At 38.7% G+C, this 23,565-nt stretch overlaps 1 protein-coding gene across 3 annotated transcripts in view; it reads left to right on the top strand.

Annotated features, from left to right (window-relative positions):
* Positions 1-302: 302 nt before the first annotated feature.
* Positions 303-23,565, top strand: part of LOC122536418 (whirlin-like) — a 109,086-nt gene continuing 85,823 nt past the window's right edge. Inside the window, exons 1-4 of one of the 3 annotated variants that reach the window (XM_043668778.1) lie at positions 303-399; positions 15,345-15,692; positions 16,584-16,933; positions 22,200-22,211. In XM_043668778.1, coding sequence (XP_043524713.1) covers positions 398-399; positions 15,345-15,692; positions 16,584-16,933; positions 22,200-22,211 — 712 coding nt within the window. In that variant the 5' untranslated portion in view covers positions 303-397. The remainder of the gene's footprint in view (positions 400-15,344; positions 15,693-16,583; positions 16,934-22,199; positions 22,212-23,565) is intronic. The other 2 variants (XM_043668779.1, XM_043668780.1) reach the window with 2 other exon arrangements.

The following is a 23,565-nucleotide window of genomic DNA, read 5'->3' on the forward strand; positions in this document are numbered from 1 at the left end:
TTAGTGCTAAACTCTTAACAAGAAGATGGTTTCAACCCTCTTCTGGAAATGTGTGGAAAAACAAAAATTAGGCAAAAATAGAAAACGATGAAAATTGTAACTTCACTTGCTTTAGTCAGACAACCGCATTACGCAGTAAACGCAGAGTAAATGGAGGGCGGTTTGTAGGGCCTTTTTCTGCGAACATAATCCGCGTTTGCTGGAGTCAGTGTCTTCAGACAGCCGCGCCGGAAGCGTGGTAGGACGAGCGTGCACTGGCTGGAGGCGAAGTCGGCCTAGATGCATCGGTTCCGAGTGAAACGGCACGTGAAACGGGAAGTGCGTTTTGACGCGGTGGCGGGGGCAGTTTGCATCGATAAAACGGAACCGAGCGACCCTCGGTGCGGCCTCGGTGCATATGTACGTTCGCGAGATGTACCGGAAACATGCTGTCAGGTACTCGTTTCGCGCCCGATGGCGATGGGCCGTGGTTAATCGGCAGAGGAATTCATTATTCCGCCACGTGTCCCTCGCTGTTTATTTATTTTTGAAATTAGCTACGCGACGAAGTATAATATAACTTGGAGAAGCAATTTATTCGTCTGTCGATGTGTGATTAACATTTAGTTTAGTTGGATTGGGAAAATTCCTCGAGTAAAGTGTGAAGAATTCATAATTTATTTTAATTTAATCTATAAAATGTTGACGTAAAATATGAGTACGCTCTGACTGAATTTTTTTCATTCTCATACAAAATTTTGAATATTTTGAGGTATTTTTTAAATAGTTCGTATTTTTGATATTTCAAAGTTGGAGTGAATATCGAGAGCTGAATATTAGAAGTTACAAAAATATTAAAATAATTTCTGACGTGTTACAAAAACTGTTTCGAATTCTGCTATTACATTTTGCTCGTTTCAATTCGTTCGTTGTTTAAAAATTATCGTATTCCAATCCAATTTGTTTGAAATAACGAAATATCTTCAGTTGTCTTGTACACGTCGGAATTCGTTCGTTCATTTCCTTTAGCTTTTTTATTTTTATTTTTTCGCCAAACAACGAATAATAATATTAGTGTACTATATTACGATAGATACGTGTAATGTTTATTTATCTTCAACCTCACACAATCGCCGATGACATTTCTTAACCTTTCTTTGACTTTTTCGTCTTGAATTTCACAAAGCAGTGTTCAAGTATCGTAACGTTTATACAAAGCCACTGTTGAAACTTGTACGAAAAATTCCGTCAATATCCTGATAGTTAATTCATAACATCAAATATCAAAGTTCTGTCAATTTTCTTATAGCACTTTATAACATCCTGTACACAGTTTTTCAACAACTTTCTCGTACAACATCGTTGATCTATCATTTATTCTTAAAAGGTTTATATCTTTAATAACCTTAATCTATCAGATCATTCCTTTTTCAACAATATCCCATTAATGTATCTAATCCTTATCATTCGCTAAGTGATACACAAATCAGAAAATTAATAAAAATCCACTCGCGTATTCTTCATATTTCTACTGCAAAACATCCGCTATTCGGTCTATTCGCATCTGTAACCACGACAACTAAATAACCAATATCATTCGTTCGTAAACTACATACCACTTACATATTTTCAAAAGCTTTCTCCGAATCTATCGACTGTTTCTTTCTCAACTGACCAATCGAATGACATCCAGAAATAAAAAAAAAAAAAAAAAAACTCCATTCAACGTACATATTCTCCGTGCAATTACATCTACTTAGATTCCCCCCCCGCAATTTGCATAAACATCCGTAGCCTGTTAATCGCGCGTTCCCTCAGCAAATCTCCAATTTGCCTTCCGTTCTCCGTTGTCGCCGTCGCCAGTGCCCCTCGGGCGTACCTGCGCGTTCCTCTTCCCCCGTAATCAGCATACAAAGTGTCTCTTTTGCAGAAGCTGCCCGACGTGGTACGTAGTCGCAGCATCCATTTTAATCGAGCGCGAAGTAGCGAGAGCCCCGGCATCGGCCTCGCTCTGTGTAGTTAGGTCTCGTTCAATATTTACAAACGGCAGGTTTATTCGTAGCGGGTGCACACACCTGGAGCCGCGTCGTGTTCCCACCTACCGGTGCACCACGGTCGTGTACGTTGGCGCACCTGAGTGCACCGAGAGGTCAGGCATGCCCGCTGTTTCCGCGAGGCTCGCCCGGTGAAATATCACCACTGCAGTGTGGCCGCAGCGGCTGTGTTGTTCCCCGCTTCTCGAATGGCCGCGTGTCCTCCTATTGCCGATAGCCGAAGGAAAACTCGCGTATATCGCGGCAAGGGGATGCTTGACCATCGACCGGATGCTTCCCAACGCTTTACGACCCTCCTCGCGCGCTTTACTGCGTGCCCTTTCGCCTGACCTTATTTCTCTCGGGAGCCTTTGCTTCCTTTTCTTTCTCTCCTCTCCTCTCGTGCCTTGCGTATATACGTTGGATGTTGTTGAAAAAGTGCGTGGAAGAGTTATGTTTCTGTTTCTGTCATGTTTCGGCCATTCGTTCATGTATCTGACATTTCCGACGAAACGATAGTGGAATCGTAGTTGTTACATTGGTGGAAGGAATCAAGGGTTTTTGATTTTCAGATTGCTCGTTGGCCGTGAGAAGATTGTTTGGTACAACTTGAGGAATTAGTGTTTTTTGGATGTAAAGGTGGTAGATGATGGAGGAATCCAAAGAATTTTGCATAATTCATAAATGCATAAACGGCAGGATCACACGTCTAATCTGTAATTCAAATAAAATAGCTTAAGCTAGAACGTATCATCTTTCGTCTCTGAAATTTTTATTCAATTCTTCTCATCATGTCACGGAGTGACATAAATGTGAGATAAATTCGTCAAATTAAGTTGAAACTTAAAAAGAATTAAATTAAAAACCTAAGACAAGATTGTTTGTAACTTAAAAAACAAATTCAGAATTTTGTCATATTTCATAAATACTCCTCACCTTGTACATACAGATTTTGTCTTTGTTTCGCTTTTTAAATAAAGTCGTATATTCTCATTTGTCTCCCAGGGGGAGAGACCACCTCCTTTATTAAGACAACGTGACTTTCATCGCTATCGTAATTTAGTCAGCGGGATTCACCCTTTTACTGCTTCGTTTCAAACAGCGCTGTGTTTAATTATACAAAAATCGATTCCGGAGTGTTCGCAGAATTGCATCTGGCAATGATTGTTGGGGTTAAATTATTGGAATTGGCCCTGATTTTGAATAGCGGTGAGATAGGTGAGTTAGTTTTGAATAGCTTGAGATAAATGTTTTACGAGATTTTAAAGATTTTTAAAGGAATGAAGTTAGGAATTTGGGAGGAATTTCATTTGTCCATTAACTTTTGTCTTTATGGTATTGTGATTTTTAATTAATTTCTTCAAACCAATAAATAAAACTAAATAGATCTGATAATTGTTTCATTTAATAACTAAGTGAGTGATCACATTTTTGTGAGATTCACTTTTTTGTTATAAACACATCTATATCAACGTTTATTGACGAAATGGAGCATCTATACAAGATGTAGCATATTTTTATAAACTACAGATAAGAAGATGGATATTAAATATTACAACAAGTACTTTATTTTGAACATTTAAATCTCTTTAAATCTCTCACAGATACACAAATACGCAAATACACATGTAGCATACGTACAATATAACATAGCAACTTCAAAATGTCTAACGAGATTCAGTAGAATATACACGTTTTGGTCAGCCATCACAACACGCATATTAGAACATCATGATCGGCCAGCAATTTCATCACATTCACAATTAAACTTTATGGAACAAACAACAAGGTATAGTTATAAATATCTATACAACAGCCATCTTTTATTCCCTCATATTTCGTCGATAGAAGAAATACAAGAGTTACAACTTTTACATGAACGTATTCCGAAAAATTCATGCTCTCGTCTCTCGGCTTCTCTTCCGTTATTCAAACTTGAAGGGAAAATTATTTATCGGATAACGGACGAAAGAAGAATCTCCATCGATTCATTCATCAACGAGGCTCGTTAATAAAGAGGCCCATGATCGACGATGACGTGTTTGTCGCGAAAGGATGACGGTAAAGGCCCTGTGGCTGTGTCGCGTGGCGGTGAACGAAGAAATTATATTTAGAACGTTCGATAGAATCACCACGCCGGCGGGGTAATCGTTAATTGATGCGCGAAAACTCGACGACGCCTCGTCCTGATCGTCGTCGACGCGAGCCCGATCGTTCTCGCCGGCTGGGTTTCGTAACATTGGACGCGATTCGTCGCGTGTCGCGTAATCCTCTAACGAGAAAGAGAATTTTCTCACCACCAAAGATTTCACTTTCTTTCGTGGCTCATTGGAAACGACACGCTCTCGTTAGCGAAGTTAATAGAAAAATTTCAGCGTGCAGTTTCGTTAGCTCGATGCTCGATCGTTTTCTGCTTCATTCTCCCGTTTTAATCATTCTATTAACCGTTCGAACGAGCACGGATCATTACGTATGAAATTGAATCTCTTCGACAATTATCGTCGACTGTAATTGGTGAAATTTTTCATCGTTCGAGTGGAGATCGATGCTGGCAGCTTTAATTTTTGTTCCATTCAATTCAATTTTTTCTCGAAAAGAGGTTTCTTTTTATGTTATTCAATAACACTTATTGCTCGTGAAAATATTTGGAAATTTGTAGATAGCTCTGCGTGTGTGTGTGTGCGTGTGTGTTATATGAAACTTGTATAGAAATTTCATTGGCATCGTGTTGCGAGACTCAATTATCATGATTATATCGGTCAAGTTATTGATCACTTTACTTAATTAAATTATGAAGTTGTGGCAAAGAGTTTTGCAGAGCCGGGATTGTCAAATTTTCATTTGTGAATTTATTTTTATTATTTGAAATTCCATCATTTTGTGAATTTATTTTTATTATTTGAAAATTCTAAAAATTCGATAAGGGTCGTTTCTTTTGCGAGCTCCCCATTTTCTTCGTTCGTTGATACGTAGGTCAAATGCGAGATAAATTTCTGGCAATCAGCCCTTCTTTCTTACCCTCTGTTCTATGTACATACATACCCAAGTGACAAATCGTTTTCTTCGTTGGACGATTCAATTTGCTCCCGGGGGTGATTGATAGACGACTGTGAAAAACGAGGCAGGTCTAGTCCCACCCTAAACATCATGTGAAAACAAACGGTTCAATCGATCGATGCGAGATTCGCGCGAGATTCCGTTCACTCTGCAATCAGACCGGTAATCCATTTCACATAGAAGAAATCAGAAACGATCGAAGAAATTCTCTGCTAATCTTCGCCTGGTCGGATTTCGAGCTTGATTGAAAAAATCTAAACCAAAAGAAAAAAAAAAAAGAAAGGGAAGAAAGGGATAAAAAATCCTCAAGAGGGATGAAGACCGACGGAAATCAAAGCGTGTCGTTCGCCTCCGCGAAATCCTTTTATCCTTTTAACGCGATTAAATCGAAAAGAGTAGGAGAATGGCGGAGGGAGGAGGGTGGAGGAGGCGGGGTGATTATCTTGAAACAATCGTACCGGTTGCCCCTTGCGTTCTTACTTAGAGAGGCAGCTATAGCCGGGTATAGTAACCAGGCGTTAGAGGCCTGGCTCGGAGTTACGAGAATCGGTGGAAAGAGAGCTGCTGAATGAAGCCGGCTTCAGGGGGTGTTCCTGCAGTATTGATCGCCCCACCCTCGCACCACGGGACACATAGCATCCCTCCTTTCGTTTTCCTCACTCTACGCCACCACTCACCCACTCCGTCGCCCGCTATAACTTTATCTTCCTCTCGTTCACTCTGTCTCTCCGCCTGTCCTTCTCTCCTCTATCATTTACTGTCTTTCCTTCCCTCTCTCTCTCTTCTTCTCTCTATCTTACTTCAACATACCGTATCCTACCCCCGTTTATCCACTTCTCTGTCACGCTTTCGTATCCATCCTCTCCCTTCTTCCCTCGTCGCTTTTGCGCCACCTTTTCCTCCACCTGGCTGTTTCATCGTTTTGTCGCCCCTTCTCTCTCCCCTCTCCCCTCGCCACCCCCCCGACCACCCACCTCACAGCCTCTCTCTGTCACTCCACTTACAACCTCTAGGAACGTGCAGGGGCAACTTGTACCGCGACCAACCCCCGGCAAACAAGCTACCCCTCGGCAGCTCAGTGTCAAGGTTGGGTCAAGCTTGACTCGCGGACGAGGGTTGGAAACTGCTGGTTTGATTGCTGTCTCGGCATGAATAACCGAGCGTCGACGAGCGTATTTGGGGAAATTGCTCGGTTTCCTGGGTATTATGGCAGCTGGTATGTGAAACGGGGGGGCGGGCGGTACAACGGCCGGCTGCGGCCAGTTAGGCAGGACACAGGTGTGTAGGTTGCGTGAGCTCTCCGGGTTGCTAACGCCGCCGGTCGAACAATGTTGCGGTCGGTCGGCCGGTATTCGGTAATTGTCGGTTTTCATTGAAACCGACCTACCCCCGGGGATTATCCGAGTCGGGTGTACAGGTCAGAGGTTAAAATTTGCACCCGGGGGAAAGGGGGAGAACGTCGATATTTCCGTTCCTCTTGCGGCCGCGGAGATAACGTCGGAGTTACTATGATGGATCACGTGGAAAGTCGAATTGAGGGGGAAGGGGGAATTGCGCGATATGCAAAGAAAGAAAATGTTATTTGAAATTAGCGTGATTTAATCGTTGATTACAGACGTATTCGATTTCGCGTGACATGTTTGATATTTTCGAGATATTTGATATATTTGTTGAATTGAAATTTGAAAGTTCTTCTTTACACGCGAGAATCATGTTCCTCGGAAAATTTCGTTCTTCGTATAAAATAATCTTTTGTATTTATTCTTTTCCACCAATGTCTAGTTGGAAAGTAATAAAATCCAAGTGTGAATGTTTGAAAATGTAATTTCCTCGAAAAATAGTAATTAAGATACTAAATGAGAAAAGAATTCCACTTGCATAGAGAATAATTCTCTATAAGTTTTTCGGTCACGTTCAATTAGGAATTAATTTTACACAATAAATTACACGATATAATTTTTGCTAAAACTTCGAACGAAACAATTTCATTCTGTGTTTTTCCTTTATCTGCTTGCGTAGAATAATATCTTCTAGTATACTATATTTGCTAGTATAACCTTCTATCTAAGTATAGTATCTGGGAATTAATCAAATTCTCATGTACTTGATAAATTTTCGAACACGAATTCCTCGGAAGCTTCGAACGACGTCTATAATTTCGTTCTGAATTTTTCACTTATTCCCACATGTGAAACTTGCTTTACATCACTTGTTCTATCATATTTCGTAAATAAATTTTCAGGAAATACCTCCAATCGTTCGTTTAAAACTTGCATTTCAATTTTACAATTTAACTTACTTTGAACTAATTGTATTCGAAGCTCTAAAGGATTAGTGGGACAATATATTACACCAAGGATAATTTTTAGAAAAATTATTGATTCGTTATAACATTTCTACCACAACTGACACCTGTTACAAGTTACAAGAAATTACTTTCTCTTTTCGAATACTATATCTTTTCTAAAATTCTATTTTATTATCACGTTCATTGTTAAAAAAGGAATCCATCGCAAAAATCAAGAAAACATTGAGTTGATCGAACGTTATTGTAACAAACTCTGAATATATCTTTCTCTCGAGGTTTACTCGAAAATTTACGTCAGAAAAGTTATTCCCAAGGCAAGCCAAAGCAAATTCCCTGAACGCAGCGATCTTTCAAGCTGAAAAAACATTTTCCCCATAATACCTCTTCTATCCTCCCTGGAGACCGAGTTTAATAACAGACCTAATCAAATAACCATAGCTCCGATTCACCAAGCTCAACGCAGAAGCTTCAAGCAGCCGAGTTTCTGCAGGTCTATTTTCGAGCTGGCTAGAACTCGTGTAATTCGCGCGAGCGAGTAGAAAGGGGGACACTCGGTGGAAGATCGTCGCCTCTTGAGGGTGATTTCTTCCGGAGAACATTGTACTTCTCTCCGGTGAGAACGGTAGAATGTACATTTAAGACTGGAACGCGACAGAATAATAGGTTTCAGATTTTTCATTCTGAATGTTAATTTATTATCGCACTTTATTACCGTAGTATTTTCTCTGCCGAAAAGTTATTGTTCATTTATTAATCCTTTCTTTCTTCGTTGGATGAATTTGTGAAGGTTGGAAAAATATTCTATAAGTACGAAAAAAATATTCAATTTGCTAGTAAAATTTGATAGTAAAAATTAAATTCTTAATAAATGTTTATATTATGATATAAACATTTATATAATATATTATGATAAAATTTATTATCATAAAAAAATAAATTCATATTATATAATGTATTAATGTTAATATAATATATAATATTATATAATGTATTAATGTTAATATAATATATATAATATTATATAATATATTATAATGAAATTCTTAATAAATGTTTATATATTTTGCAGTAATGCATGTACGAATATTTTTCCCCTATTTTTTCTGGAACGGAAAATTAAACGTGCACATGTATATTATAGAAACATTCTTTCTTCATTTAACAAGATGAAATCTTTCCTTTTTTATTTATGAGATTGCGCATGTTCGTACAATTTTGTAATTTTAAAAACATAATTGAAGAAGTGTACTCTGCACCAAGATGCGTTTTTCAATCACTAAATATTTCACATGTTCTTGTCCGTTACCTTGTATACAGTATTTTCAAATCTATCGTAAATGCTGCTCATTGAGTTCAATATAAATTTTCTCTAAGATGAATGTTGATACAATAATATTATTAAATATAATAACATCACTAAACGCTAAATTCGTTACTTTACTAAACTTTAATTGTTTACTAAATTATTTACTTTATCGTCAAACTTATTATCAAATTGTGAAAAATGAAAATTTGTAGAGTTACAGTAACTTACTATCGTCAAACTTATTATCAAATTGTGAAAAATGAAAATTTGTAGAGTTACAGTAACTTGTGACTCGCAAAAAGTTCACTACTGTTATAACATTATTGTACAAAAGAGCTTTGACAATACTAATCAATCCTGAGTACCAATCGTAAGCGTCTTCGTCTTGACGTTGCAATCGTTCCGTGTCCGAACGGTTAATATAAACCAACCTTAATGCGAATCGATCGTCGCTAGCCGGTGGTATGAATTAAACACCGCGACCAGTCGATTCTCTCGCTCGTTGGCCGGCGATCGATCCGCGACGAAGCACCGACTTTGCATAGGTATGCATTTACCGCGAACCGGATGACTCCGAAATTTCTTCCGCCGGTAACAGGAGGCTTCCTAACGCTATTAGAACGTTAGCCGCGCGTCGGTTATGCCGCGGTTGTTCTAGAAAATCGACTTGTCACGGGGTGTCGAAGCTCCCCCGCCGCCTCCATCGTCTCCAGATTAATATTCCACATGGAACGCTTTGAGTTTCTACCCGATTTCACTGATACCGACCGTTATTTATGGTACAAGATATGGTACAAGTTCCCTCGACACTTTTACATCACTCTGTGGGTCTCGCGTCGTTTTCGTGCTGTAAATTTGTGGGGGGATAATGTAGGAGGTTGAAGAATTTTTCTCGTTTCAATTGCGATTAAGTGTGAAATAGTAATTTCAATATTAAGTAGAAAGTCAAATATAAACAAAATTGTACAAATTATATTTTGCGTTAATTGGATTCGAAATTTTTGAAAGGAACAGTACAACGCGATTTAATAACTAATTAATAATTAATAACTAATTAATAATTAATTAACGTGTAATTCAACGATGATTGAAGACGATGTACAAGATGATTCACGTAACTTGCACACTTGAAGCCAAATTATGCGTCCAATGAAAAATTATTTAATAACAAAAGTTGTATGGTTTTAAAGGCATAATATGGCGTGTCAATTTTTTTCGTGTGTTGAAGAGTTCTCGAAATTTTCAAGGTCATCTTTATTTTTTTTCAACTGGCACATATATCGAAAGAATATTAAAAATATCCATGTAAAAAAATATCAAGCCACGTTTCTGAACCTAATGGTTAGGGAGATATTTTATGGCAGTTTGCCCGATATTTGTACATAATGTTGGAACATTTTCTATGTTTTAAAAATGACATTGGAATGCAACGGAAGTTTAAATTAAAATGTTAATAGATTGAAAAATGTTTGCTGCGTCAATCTTTGATTCCGAAGAAGAAAAAAAAAAAAAAAGGAAAGACGGAGATTAAATGCATTTGAAACTACTTTTGCTCTATACCGTGGATAGAAAATGCGATGTGCGATAAGACGACGCCGAGAACAAGGTACTCGTACGTGAGAAAAATGGAACGGAGAATACGTACGTGAAAACTTAAGAAGACCACGTCGAAGAAATGCATGAAAAATTGGAACAGCATCGTCGCGGGGAAAATTGTCCAAGTTGTGACGTGAAATTGTAATGTCGTTCAGCTACAACTTTTACTTCTGGTTCTTAAGTATCACCTTTATTCCTTCTCAAGCTTCATTTGTAAAACTTTGACGCTGTCTGTGTGAATTTCTTTACAATTTCAAAGTATTCATTTTCATTTACAATTTACAAGGTTCCTATGAGTTATAAATTTTCTCGTAATTTTAATGACCGATTTTCTGGAAATCGACCGGGCAGACAAACAGTTCCTCGACGTTTCAACTTTAGTGGACGTCGATGTGCAGCAAATATTGATAATTCGTTGCGCTAGTTCGTAACGCTATTTATGGATGTGTACAGTGGCACGGGGCATGCTAGTTCTTAACATCGTGAACTTCTTATTTGGTTTGACCTCTTAAGCAGCGAAGGCGGAATTACCTCGTACTCTTTTCCCGCTTATCTTCACTGACAGTGAAGTTCGTTTCGTAACAGAAGACCAGTTAAACATTATGAACACCTCTTGTGAATACAGTCCGCCCTGTCGTATAGTTTTCTTTTTAATTTCAAACTGCCTGTGTAGGAATAAGTAGGAGACTATGTACATACGTCATGTCCTCTTGTACCATTTTTTAACTAAGCAGAAGAAACAATGGATAAAAAAGAAAAGGAGAATTAAAAAGGGACAGCGAGGAAAAAGATGGAACGAAAGTGGAAATAAGAATGAAGTAAACATATACCGAACTTACTAACGACCACAAACATATAATAATCACCTGGATCCCGTCACACCAGGGAATCGAAGGAAACGAACAAGCCGACTCCTTAGCCAAAGAAGCAACAATCGACCAAACAAAAGAAATCAACATCCCAGTCCCACATCAAGACCTACTAATTTCAACGACCAAAGCGGAAAGAGAAGAATGGAACAGAATTTGGACTACGACAAATAGAACCAAAATACACAACATAGCACACCATTTCTATCAAAAAATACCAAACAACAATCTAAGCAGAAAAGAAAGGATAGCTATGACTAGGCTTCGAATTAGACACTCCAAGATCACACAAGAATACCTCCTAACCAAAACAGAACCACCTTTCTGCAACACCTGCAACCTACAAATCACCACCCAGCACCTACTACGTGAATGCAGAAAATACCGAAGTATAAGAAGTAAATATGGATTAAACCAAAACACCGCTCTAACCTGCCAGAAACAACAAAAAAACGTTATCGACTACCTAAAGAAGACCTAACTACTAGACCAGTTATAAAGAGTCAATTTCGACACGTCGCTAAAGACCTCGTAGTCGATGCGACGCTAAACCCCCATATATAAAAAAAAAAAGAATGAAGTAAATAAATGAAGAAAGAAAGAAAGATAGATAGAAAATATTGGAAAGAGAGTGAATGAAGAAAGGTTAAAAAGAAGGAAAGAAGTAAGAAGAAAGGAATGAAATTAAGGGAAAAAAGGAAGGACGTGTAGATGATAAGATAGAAAGGGAAGAGTGGAAGGATTAGAATGAGGAGATGACGAGAAAGAATGAAAGATAAAAAGGAAGGAAGGAAGGAAGGAAGGAAGAGTGAAGGAAAGTAAAGGAAATTATGAAGAGGAGGAAATTGATACTGAAGCACGGATTAATGTTGCTGTAACATTACACTTAAAGTAGTTTGCGGTATTAAATCTTCTTCATTTTAACGATTACCATAAATTAATCCCTGTTATTCTCGTGGAAGAAAAAATGAGGGATATAAAAAAATTAACTAGAAATAACATCATTGCATACTAAATAGTATTATAATTGTAGCGCTTTTATTAATAATAATTTTAACTCACAGCTAGCTTGTTTCGCTCGTATATGGTAAACAAGATAAAGAAACGTGCAATTAGGTAATATGAAAGTATTATAATGTGATTCGAAAAAGTTAAACGGGATGGTAAGCACCCGTTAAATTATTCGCAAGCAGCTTGATTGCTCTCTCGAAATAATTCAATATTAATTCGATGTTTTTGCAAGGGAGCCGTGAAGAGCTGTTATTCGACGTAGAAAAACGTTAATTCGATATTCGGCCGATCATCTCTCCATAATGTATGCGGTCATGAAATGTGAGATCTAATGGAAATACGATGGATATCTTATAGAGCATATAAAAAGCGAAAGCATGCAAGAAACGAAATACTCCGTCGTAAGGTATTCAAACACAGTACCGTTTGATAGATCATTACGAAACATCAATTCATGCAAGAAATACTGTTCTGGCTGTGTTCAAGGCTACAACGTCCAACCAATATCGCTACGTTATTTCGAGAATCGATACCGGTCATTACGTATTCCGTCGTAAAACTCGAAACGCAACAGAAATAAGGCAATATATCAAGGTAAAAGATGGAACGATAGATGAAACGAAAACGTGACTCCCGCGCAACTTCTCTATCGTGTTCCTTTCCCCACTCTTTCGTGAACTATGTGTGCATTTCGTACGAACATGCGAAATATCGTTCGCGCGTGTATTGTTTAATATCGTTTTATAATACATCGAGTCTGCATCACGTCGATGGTGCTCGAATGATAAAATACTTTAACAGGGGATTACGAAACGGATTGGATTTTACGAACATTTTTGATGCTTCGTATGTGAAACGAGCATTATGATCTCGTTATGTTTCCTTCTTTCAATGAAAAGCGACAAACGAGAGAGTGCCCGGCAGAAATATTTGTTTCTTTCTTCGAAGTTTCCCACGCGTTCTACGTGCGTACGATAAAACTTCGCCCTCAATGCGAATATCTTTCATTTCAGAAATATTCAATAAAGTCAAACAGACGCAATTCTTCCAATGAAATTCATTCGTTTAAAGAAAAGTAGACAACATCGCGTGTATTAAAAGGATGTTAACGTGGGATGAAATTTTGTCTACGATAAGCTTCAAAAGTTAATTCAAAAGGACCAGAACCATCGACGCATCCACTTTTAATCCGCGCCTACGATATATTTAAATCTCGGGAAGGAAGAGACTTCAAAAATTTGCATTTGTGCCTGGCCAGAAAATCTGGCGTCGTTCTAACAATACGAACAACAGGGGGAAACGACAATATTTCACGAAAGTTGAAACGATGTCGCGGAAGTTGTTCCCCGTTGGTGGTGAAAATGCCGCCAAGGAGGACTATCGGTCACGAGGGAGGAATTTCAATGGGGTAGTGTAAATCGCCGGCGACGAGTGGGCGGGTTTGCATGAGCCGGTGATGCCAGGAACAAGTAAGGGAGGCCGAACTTTCAAATTTCTTCCGGCGATAACAGTCAGTTTCCTGTCCCGAGATTACGACATTGCCATGGAAAATCACCCCTCCTCCCGCCATCACGTACAGATTTTATCAGGAACGATAGACAGCGATAATTGCATTTATCCCGCCTCGAATTCCGTTGTTCCATTAGTCACGCGTTAATATCAATCGATGTGAAGTCGTTTCACGGTCGCTCTACGTCGTTCTACGCCGAGCAAAGGTATCGATCGATTTTCTGAAATAAATTTTCTGAAAACGTTTAGGTTCTGTTTATATTTGGCACGTGGCAGACGTTCCGTGAAATCGAGATACCAAAAGTGGAATTGGACGTTTCGCGGTAATACGGTGAAAGGTACAGAAGTGAAAGAGCTATTTTGAAATTGAGCCCCGAGTCTATCTTGTACAGAAATTCTCTTCCTTTATTGGAAATTTGAAAATTGAAAATTGATATTCGGCGCAGAGTGATCGAAATAGAGACTGAAATTTGATTATTGTCTGTCTCTTTTGAATAGAAACTCCTCGTTCATTTCGACAGGATAAAATTAGTGACTTTGAAGTAGCGTTCGTGATATTGCGATACGAAGGAAACTGAAACTTTCTGTATGCATTGACTTCTAAACTCTGGAAAATTCTGTACTTTAATACATCAGTTTACCAAATCTCACGCAACTACTGCTCGTATTTAGAAAATGACAGTTTACAATTCGGGTCTGATTGATCTCTATTTATTTTTTTACACAGCGTTATTTCAATGTTAATTTAGTTGTACACGAGAGGTTTCAGATCAAAGGGCGAGATCGACTTAGGCTTGATATTTGAATGGCACAGGAAGGTGAATATTAGAACGTCCGCGCGATCTCCTGAGAGGCTCGATTCTCCATTAATTTATGACATTCTATATCGATGCAGTTGCTAACTAGGAAATTTAGGTCGTGGCCCTCTTTATCTTCCGCCGAGTCGCTTTGATTATTAATCCCCACCCCTAACACGACGCTTGCTAATTGTATTTTCATAATCTTGAGAGTTGTCTCTTTGACACCAAGGAAACTTCAACGAATCGAGCAGCTCGTTTGGAGCTTTATTTCGTTCGTTTTTGCATCACATGATTAATTTGCCCACTTGTTTTCCAGAAACTTTGAATGTAAGGGAAAATCATCAACACTTTTTTTTATTTCTTCGTGTCCATTGCATGCGCACAGCGAACGAAAAATTTAGCGAATTTTAATGGAAGTTTTAATGGAAAAACGATATTCGATCATAGCAGTAGCCAAAGATTGAAACAATAATCGAATAGAATACATATTAGACTTCTACATTCATTTTTAGATTGATCTCAGAGACCAAAATACGATAGGAGCAACTCTAATATATCGCTATGCTCAAATATACAAACTGTAATGTAGCATTCGTTGTAATATTTTATACATCTTTAGTTTATATTCATAAAATTGAAAGAAAGTTTATGAAATTAATAAAATTTAGTTGAAATTCGCATAGACACATCCGCAGTCTACTCGTCACGCTGTCAATGAAATTTCAAAACATCGCCGTAAGGTTTCCCAATTTTAACAATTCTCGACACGCGTCCATCTCTAGTTTAATTTTGCGCAAAGAATCTAGATCGAGCCTGCGTATTATTCCCTTTGTGTTTCAAACTGTGTTTCATCGTTCGCGTGATCTTTTTGCCCAGGTCTGACAAAACGGATCCCAAAGGCATGGCCAGTAGCACGGAGGATTACGGGTCGGAATTACAGGAGCTGCAGTGGGGCGGCGGTAGCGGGACGCATTTCCTGCGCAGCGGCACTCACTTCCTGAGAAGCGGCACCGGCGGTTGCTACGAAGCTGAGGATTTAGAGCCCACCAGCAGGCATCATGGTGGTCAGCACAGGGGATATTACAGCCCTCCGGGCACGAGTTACACGATCGTCGAGAGACCTCCGAGTGCTCCTCATCACCATTCCTCGCACACCACACCGTACAGGCACAGGGGACACGCCACCGGAGGTTCTGGTGCCATATCACCGGAACAGGTGCTCAGGTACGTTCTCGGTTTTGCAGTTCTTGTGACAGATTTCTTCATCAACCTGTCAACCTCCTTTAATCAGAGATTTTGGAATTAAATTGCGAACGAGAATTCAACGATATTAGTTTCTACGTTAATTTAGTCTCTACGTTAGTAAATCAGTTCACGCAGATGCAGGTAGATTTGTGGAAAGTTTCTATCGCGAGTTAATTTGAAAAAAATCTGAATCGTCATTATAAACTTTTAATACTATGTTTATAGAAAGTTTTTTACGGAACAGGTGTTTAGATTTTACAGATTTGTCTATTAACCGGGTCCTCTTTCAATCAGAAATTTCGGAAATTAAATTGAGAATGAAGATTTAACAATATTAATTTTTGTTTTTACGTTAATATCAGTTCTTGCGAGTGCGAATAGATTTGTGGAAATTTTATACTGTACTGTCTTTATAAACTTTCAATTTTATGTTTATAGAAATTTTCACGTTAACAGAAGTGGATGACCGTTTCTATAAATTATTATTAAATAAATATTGCAATGATTATTAAACAAAAGAACTGGACTGGATAAATAGTTTATTCGAACGAGTGAATTAGGGAAGTGGTTTTATTCCCAGTGGATTAAAGCGTGGAATTAATGGAATATTCGATCAGCCAATTAGGAAAGGAAAATAGATTTTGAATCGATCGGACAGTCTAAACAACTTAGAAATTCATTCAACAAGTTCAGCCACAAATCGTGTTTAATTTGAAATGAACCCACGTCTAATCTTCTAATTTGCAATGGAATCTCTTTGTAATCGTGCATCCGATCCTCGGTAAAATTTCGAAGCGAACGACTCGTGTCTTTGCCAGCTAAATCACTGAGACAAATTTGCAGAAAGTAACGAGCGAAATTTCACCGTAGACTTTTTGGGAACGGTGTGTCGGAGCGTCGACAGGGCGACAGAAGAACGCCGGCATCCTCGCCGGCGAGTGTCGCCGCGGTTCGAAGCACGCCCTCGTCGACGTCCCAGCAGCAACAGCAGTCGCAGCAGTCGCAGCAGTCGCAGCCGAATCCCGCGAATCCTCCGACGTCACCGAGCTCTCAGCCACTGAGTCTACAGGAGCTCACCGTAAGGACAATCACCATGACGAGAGATCCACCGGACTCTCACCATGGCTTTGGGATCTGCGTGAAGGGTGGCAAGGACGCAGGTGAGATCCGAAGTACCTTCAGGCTACCTCCATCGCCGTACTTCGCGCCTCAAGATCGAGGTATCTTTCGACAACTGTGACTTTCATTGCCGTTCGTTTCTCGCCATTCACGCCGCGTGGTGTCCGACGACTCTCGATTGCGAGTCACGACGAAGTTGAAAAAGTGAAAGAAAGAACTTCATTTCAAGCGAAATTTCAAGTCGTTTTCAAAGGCATCGTTCTTGTTCTCCTTTGGCATTGAATATAAATATAGTCTTCTTCTTTGGCATTGAATAGCAAGTATTTCAAGCTATAGTTTTCTCGATAATTTTCTACTAACAAACAATTGAAGATAAAGTTACATTTAATCTTGTATTAAATTTAACTGAACGAGTGGTGGAGTATCTCTTTAGTCATGGTTTTGCGAAATATTAAATGATCGTTGCAGCTAACGTAATGTGTCGGATGAATTGAATTTAAAACTACATCCAACAGCAAACCATCAATTTTTAAATATCGATTTAGATAACTCTACTTTGAATTGGTAACTCTAACTTGAATTTTAGATGAAAGTTTCATGGTAATGTTATTGAAAAATGACGTTAAATTAGAGGATCGCAATCGATGTCTAGGTACCACGACGGCCGTCTTATAGTAGATCTTCTCTAAGCAGACTCGTTGGCAATCGTCATATCACCGACACCCTGTGCTTCCTGTGCTTCAGCACAGCTGTCACGTCTATTTCATTTTCACCATCGTCGTTCCCGCGACGGATCTCAGTGTTAAATAAATGAGATAATTTCATCTATACGATTTATGAGAGCAATAAAGGAACTCGCGTCTTTTGCGTATTAAATCTAGACGAACGTATCAAGTGAACGTTCTTTCTCAGTGATGCATTGATTTCTTATTTTTATTAGTAAACGATGCATTTCATGCAATTACACAAACAGTATAAAAGATTCTTAAATTGATTTTAAAATATTGCTATGAAAAATTGAGAAGTCATTCGATTTTATACTTTTGTTCGAATGACAACTGGACTGTGGATATTTATGCGAATTCGTAAAAACTCATGGAGTCTGAGTTTGAAAAGATTAAAAGACCAATTTCGGAATGTTTTCTGCATTTTTCACACCTTTCTGTTTCTCATGAACATTCACATTCTAGTGATAACAAGTGAAAATTATATATATATATATTTGCTCAATTGTTACGCGATATATATTAGCGAAAAAAGAAAGAAATGAAAAACGAATTTTCAATTCTGTTAGTTCCCGAATTGGGGAAATTGAATAAACGTAGATGAAATTGTCGTTTGTGAATTATTAAATAGAATGGCTGCGGGCGATTCGATTTCAGTTCGATTGGTAGGCGATCGTCGCGGGAATGAGAATCGGAAGACAGGGAATGGCGGGGGAGGAAACATGTTTTCTATCATTAAGCGTCATTTCCATTCCAGCTACGGTCTCCGGAGGGAACGAACGAACGCATTACATTCGGAACGCGTTTCGCCTCGATTTTCTCCCCTCATCGTGTTGTTTCTTTCTCTCTTTTTTTTTTCCATTGTAACGGGAAGAAAGTCACCATTCGTTCTCGCGATCGATGGACAGTACGATGTTAAAAAGGAAGAGAAACGTTAATCGAACGACCGACGCGGTTCTCCTATTTTCGTCGACGTTGATTGGCCTATGCTGGAGTTCTCTGGAAAACATGGAAATTGTTGGTTTAGAAAACAAAATCAGGCAAATGACAATTACGCTGAATTGAAAGACGTTCAATTAATGGGCACGAAATTCGTAGAAGAAAATATCTCTTCTTCCATTTCTGCCATGAAATGCAAAATTTGCTATCAAATGAATGTGTTGTAAAATAGAGATAAGATTAAACGGTATTAGATTGAGTGATTTTTATGTGCGAAATGTAACTTCGATCTGCTGTTGATTTTTATTGTTAAAAGTTATAGAATCATCGCTGACTGTTCTTTCTTCATCAAACAAGCATATACTTTAATTAAAAAGAAACTTAATCAATAATACTTTTCTTACGTCGATCGAAAAATATCTCTAAACTATTAATGATGCAGATTCTTAAGTCTTCAATGAATAGAAAAAGCAAGTTTACATCTTTCAAAAATCCTTGCACGATACATTATACATCACAAAATATTACTATATATTATAAACCTACTATATATTATATTTACAGTGAGTTACTGTATGAAATAAAAGCAATTACAGCGAATCAAGTAACATTCCACCATCACCACGCTAAAAGCCTGATCCTTAAAATTCTTTCGCTAATCAGGGGAAAAAAAGGCGTACGAAAAAAAAAAAATTAGCGTACGATAGTTGGCCACTTCCAACCGAGAACATAAGGCGCGAACACGTCTTCTCCATTTCGAATTATTTACAACGGAACGATCGTTCGACGGGGTAATCAGCGATACCAGCTAATTGACCGACGATACTCCGACCGTTTAATGACGCGTCTCTAATTGCCGCGCGGTCGTCGCGCGTATTTTTCCCTCCCCCCTGCCGGTGGAACCGATCAACCGGACGTATAATTGCGCGTGCTGTATCCACCGGTGTGTAATCAGTTCAAGGAATCGTATCGTTCGTTTCTGTTGGGTGCACGAGCACGCGAGGATTGTAAAAGGACGAGGGAAGAAACGCGGAGTCTCGCTCCGGGGCTCGTCCGGAGCTTTTATTCAAGCCGACCGCGACGCGCCGAGTAATATGCGAGCAGTACGCGCGTTTTAAATAGTTGCGAACGCGAACGAGCCTCGGGCAACCGATATTCGTTAAATATTAATTACCGCGAGGAATGTCTAGTAATTCAGAGTTAAAAAGGAGGAAAAGGGAGGGAAAGGGTGAGAGATGGAATTTAGCCGGTTTATTTCTCGTATTTTTGTTTTTCTTTTCTTTTTTTTTTATACCGAGCGCGGTGGTTTATCGGGGCTGGTAAATTTCTCGAGGAATTTGCCGTACGGATAGAGAGGGTGGTTTGTTTCGTCGAGTCGATATCGAGGGTCAGTAGGGGAGCGTTAAAAAAGCATAACATATCGGTTTTTACGAAGCTTTGTACTCTGGTAGGTTTGCTTTAATGGAAAAGCAACAGAGAATTTATGAAAGGATAATATTAACCCTTTGTTAGCCGAATCGTTTCTTTCGAATGAAAGGCTGCCTCGTGTATTTCGTTATTTCTTAGGACCTGGAAGTTACGACGTTGCGAAGGGAAATTGTCGGGGTGTTTCAGTAGTAAAAGATTTTAAGTAGGATTAGAAAAGAATGATTGATAGATAATCTTCTCTCACAATTGGTGCTACTCTCTTGTACTTTATAAAGAAAATTCCTTTCATTCAATAAAGTTTCACTCGTAAATTTGAACTTCCATTAGATACAGAAAAGAGGAGGAAGAACGAATAATCGCTTCGAAGGGAATAAAATGAAACGTATAAAAGAGAGAATATTACATCCCGGAAAGACCCTGGAAAGAAAGGAAAAAAAAAAAGGAATTAATTCAATAAAAATTCCCGCATCATCTATGTAATTCAATGAAATCAAACAGCTCCAGACGCGGAGCAGAGAGGATAGTATAGCCGTCATTTAGGAAAGAACGAGATAAAACGTCAAATTATCAATTTCAGTGAGATCAAGAAAGAGAATATTAGTTCGACAAAAAAAAAAAAATCGCACGCTCTGCTTGTAATCCGAAGGAATCGAAATTTTTATCGAAGCACGGGATAGAAAGAGAGGGAGGAAAGAACAGTCATTACGAAAGAAAATAAACGATAATACAGGATCTGCGAGTGAATTGGAATTCGAAGTTCGAAAGGGAGGTAAAGGAAGAATGGAAGAGAGAGAGAGAGAGAGAGAGAGAAAGAGAAGGAGGTTGGCGTTTTCCAGAGAAGATCCTCGGGTACGCCAAAGATAAATAGAAATGTCCCCGTCTGGGATCCACGTTCCGCGGATGCCAGGAGCATCCCTGACATCGCGCCACGTCGTCGGAGTCCGGTTTCACGGTTTCGAGTCTCGTAAACTTCACGCTTGATCGCAGCGTACTGCACACGCACTGTAAACGATCGCTTCATGCTTGGTCTTCGTCGAGATCTCGGGCGTGAAACCCTTTTTTTTTCTTAAATAATCATCCTTACTTCTTTTCCTTTTTTTCTTTTTTTTCTCTCTTTGATTTTCTTCTGCACATCTCTTCTTGCCGCGCGGGCTTGTGAATCATCGTGGATCCTGCGGGGACCAGAAACGACATCCGGGTGTCTCGTCAGAGCTTCTTCGAAAACTTTTTTAATTTAATTAGAAAGTTAGGAGATATTCTCGAAAAAAAAAAAAGGAGACGTATTTAAATGTTCGTCGACTTTTTTAATCAGCGCATTCGTAGTTGGGAGTCAAAAATTCCTCGTCGTTCCTCCGTTCGTTCGTGAAATTATCTCGGTTAGGAAATTCGTAAACTGGATTAGGTTTAATTACAAAATTTTCGTTCGTTTGGAAAATTGTTCTGATTGGTAAATTTTTCTTTTTTCCATTTTCTTTTGCGAATATGAATCTATTTTGTACGTATAAATTTGGAATCAATGTAGCTTAATACTTTTTTACCTGGAATTTAATGTTCTTTCAATTTATGACGAAAAAATATATCGTTCGATAAAAAAAAAAATAAAGACGACTTTGAAAATTTCGAAACCCACAAAAAATTGATACGCTACATTCTGCTTCCCTTAAAATCACACAACTTTTGTACTAAACAATTTAGTCATTATAATTTAAAAGTTATTTCAGGTGTGCAAGTTACGTGAATCACCCTGTATGAAAGTAGATTTCTGATGCTAAATTTCGAAATTGCAGACCATTCAGTTTAACAAATTACCGAACACATTTGGAGGACACTCGAATTCCAAATGTGAATCATAAAATATTCGTAGTCAACATCGTAACTTGTTTAATCATTCATAAAGATTCTCTCCAGACGATTTATTTGAAAAATTCGTAGGTATAAAACCGCGTTGGAAATTTCGCGGCGGAGTATTCAGTATTCATGGAATTATTCATAGAATTATTATCTGCTCAGCAGAATCGAAGAATATATTAAACCAAAAAACCAGACACAGACAGATCGAAAAGTTTTTCAGCGCTGTCTGCGAGTAGCTTCGCTAGAGCACGAACGAATGAACGAACGAACGAGAAAAAAAGTAGGACGTGGTCGAATGATCGATTGGTCATTTTTCGAAGAAACGACTTGGGGGCGAAACAACTTGGCGTCGTTTCGATCCGGCCGAAATCGAAATAAGCCAACTGGCGGTGTGTCTTTCTTGTTTTCTGTTTCGCTGTACCAGAAGCGCAGTCAGGTAACTCATCAACCATACGAACCAAAAGGCAGAGAGAATGTAAGGAAAACGAACCAAAAAAGGATGAGAGAGAGTGTGTGTGTACGTGTGAAAGAATTCGAAAGAGAGAGAGAGAGAGAGAGAGAGAGAGAGAGAGAGAGAGAGAGAGAGAGGAAGAGGAACATTAGCATTATACAAAGCAAAAAGCAACAAAATCACTGGGAGATTGAAACCAACACGGCTCGAGATTTTAAAAATAAGATTCATTCTTCATTTCCACTTTTCCAATTTTTATAAATTCTTTAAACGAGATTAATTTTAACTACAGAAGAATGCGATGAATTGTGTTTTCCGTGTTTTACGGAAGAATATATAACTTTAAATTTAAATGTATTATCAAGGAAGGGACTGGAAACAAAAGTTCTTGTTTCCTTTCGACTTTTTAGATGATTACGTACTTTAGTAACCAGAAACAGGACTTACAACTATGGTGGATGTTTATGTAGTTGCATATTTTTATGAGAATGGTCTAAGAAACGGAACCAAAACAGAAAATTGTTCTAAGAACATTGTACTTTTTGCCTATTACATGCATTACCGCCAAGCTTTCCGCTTGAAAAAATTCGCTTAAAAATTCGCACGATAAAATTACTACCATAAAAATTGATTTATATCTCGACTTACATCGCCATTTTCCTTCTCGCGATTTTTCAATTTAATAACACAGGGAAACGCGTAAACTCTGACATATTAAACGGGGACGCGCCATGGTGAGAGTCGACGAATATCTAAGTTTTATACCGTTTTCAGGGTCGTCGTTAACGCGGGAGAAAGATACGTAGGAGGTGAGGGGAAAAAAAAAGAATTTCGAAACACCGATATAAATTACGTTAGGCGTGATTAAAGGCACGAGCTTGCCTTTATCACGCCGGTGATCCGCGATTTTTTACAGATTGCAGCCAGACGATTTATATCCTCATCGGCCGACGATCGTTAATCGATATGATTTATATTCTCGGTGGTAGTCTTGCTCGATTAGCAACACACGGAGAGCTCCGTGTTGGACAACCGTGATTCGTTGCGATTCGCGATCGCCATGTGAGACGACAGACTCGCTTAATCGAGCCTTCTATACTACGCAACGTATCGTTTATCCGGATCGGGCGATTTATTGAGTTTTCTTTGACCTTCGTTCTTTCGACGTCTTCAACCTCTTGCCTTATCAATCAAACGGATATTTCGGCCTTGAATTATTGTTTTATTGAAGCTTGATTGATCAAGAAAGTTAACCCTCTGTAACATCGTTTCTTTGAATTCTACAGTAGTACGATCGTTTTGTCAAAAATTTTCTCGCATTTTTTTTTTTTGGATTATG

This window comes from Frieseomelitta varia, unplaced genomic scaffold (genome assembly GCF_011392965.1).
Source record: "Frieseomelitta varia isolate USP_RPSP 00005682 unplaced genomic scaffold, Fvar_1.2 scaffold_834, whole genome shotgun sequence".
In the NCBI taxonomy this organism is placed as follows: domain Eukaryota; kingdom Metazoa; phylum Arthropoda; class Insecta; order Hymenoptera; family Apidae; genus Frieseomelitta; species Frieseomelitta varia.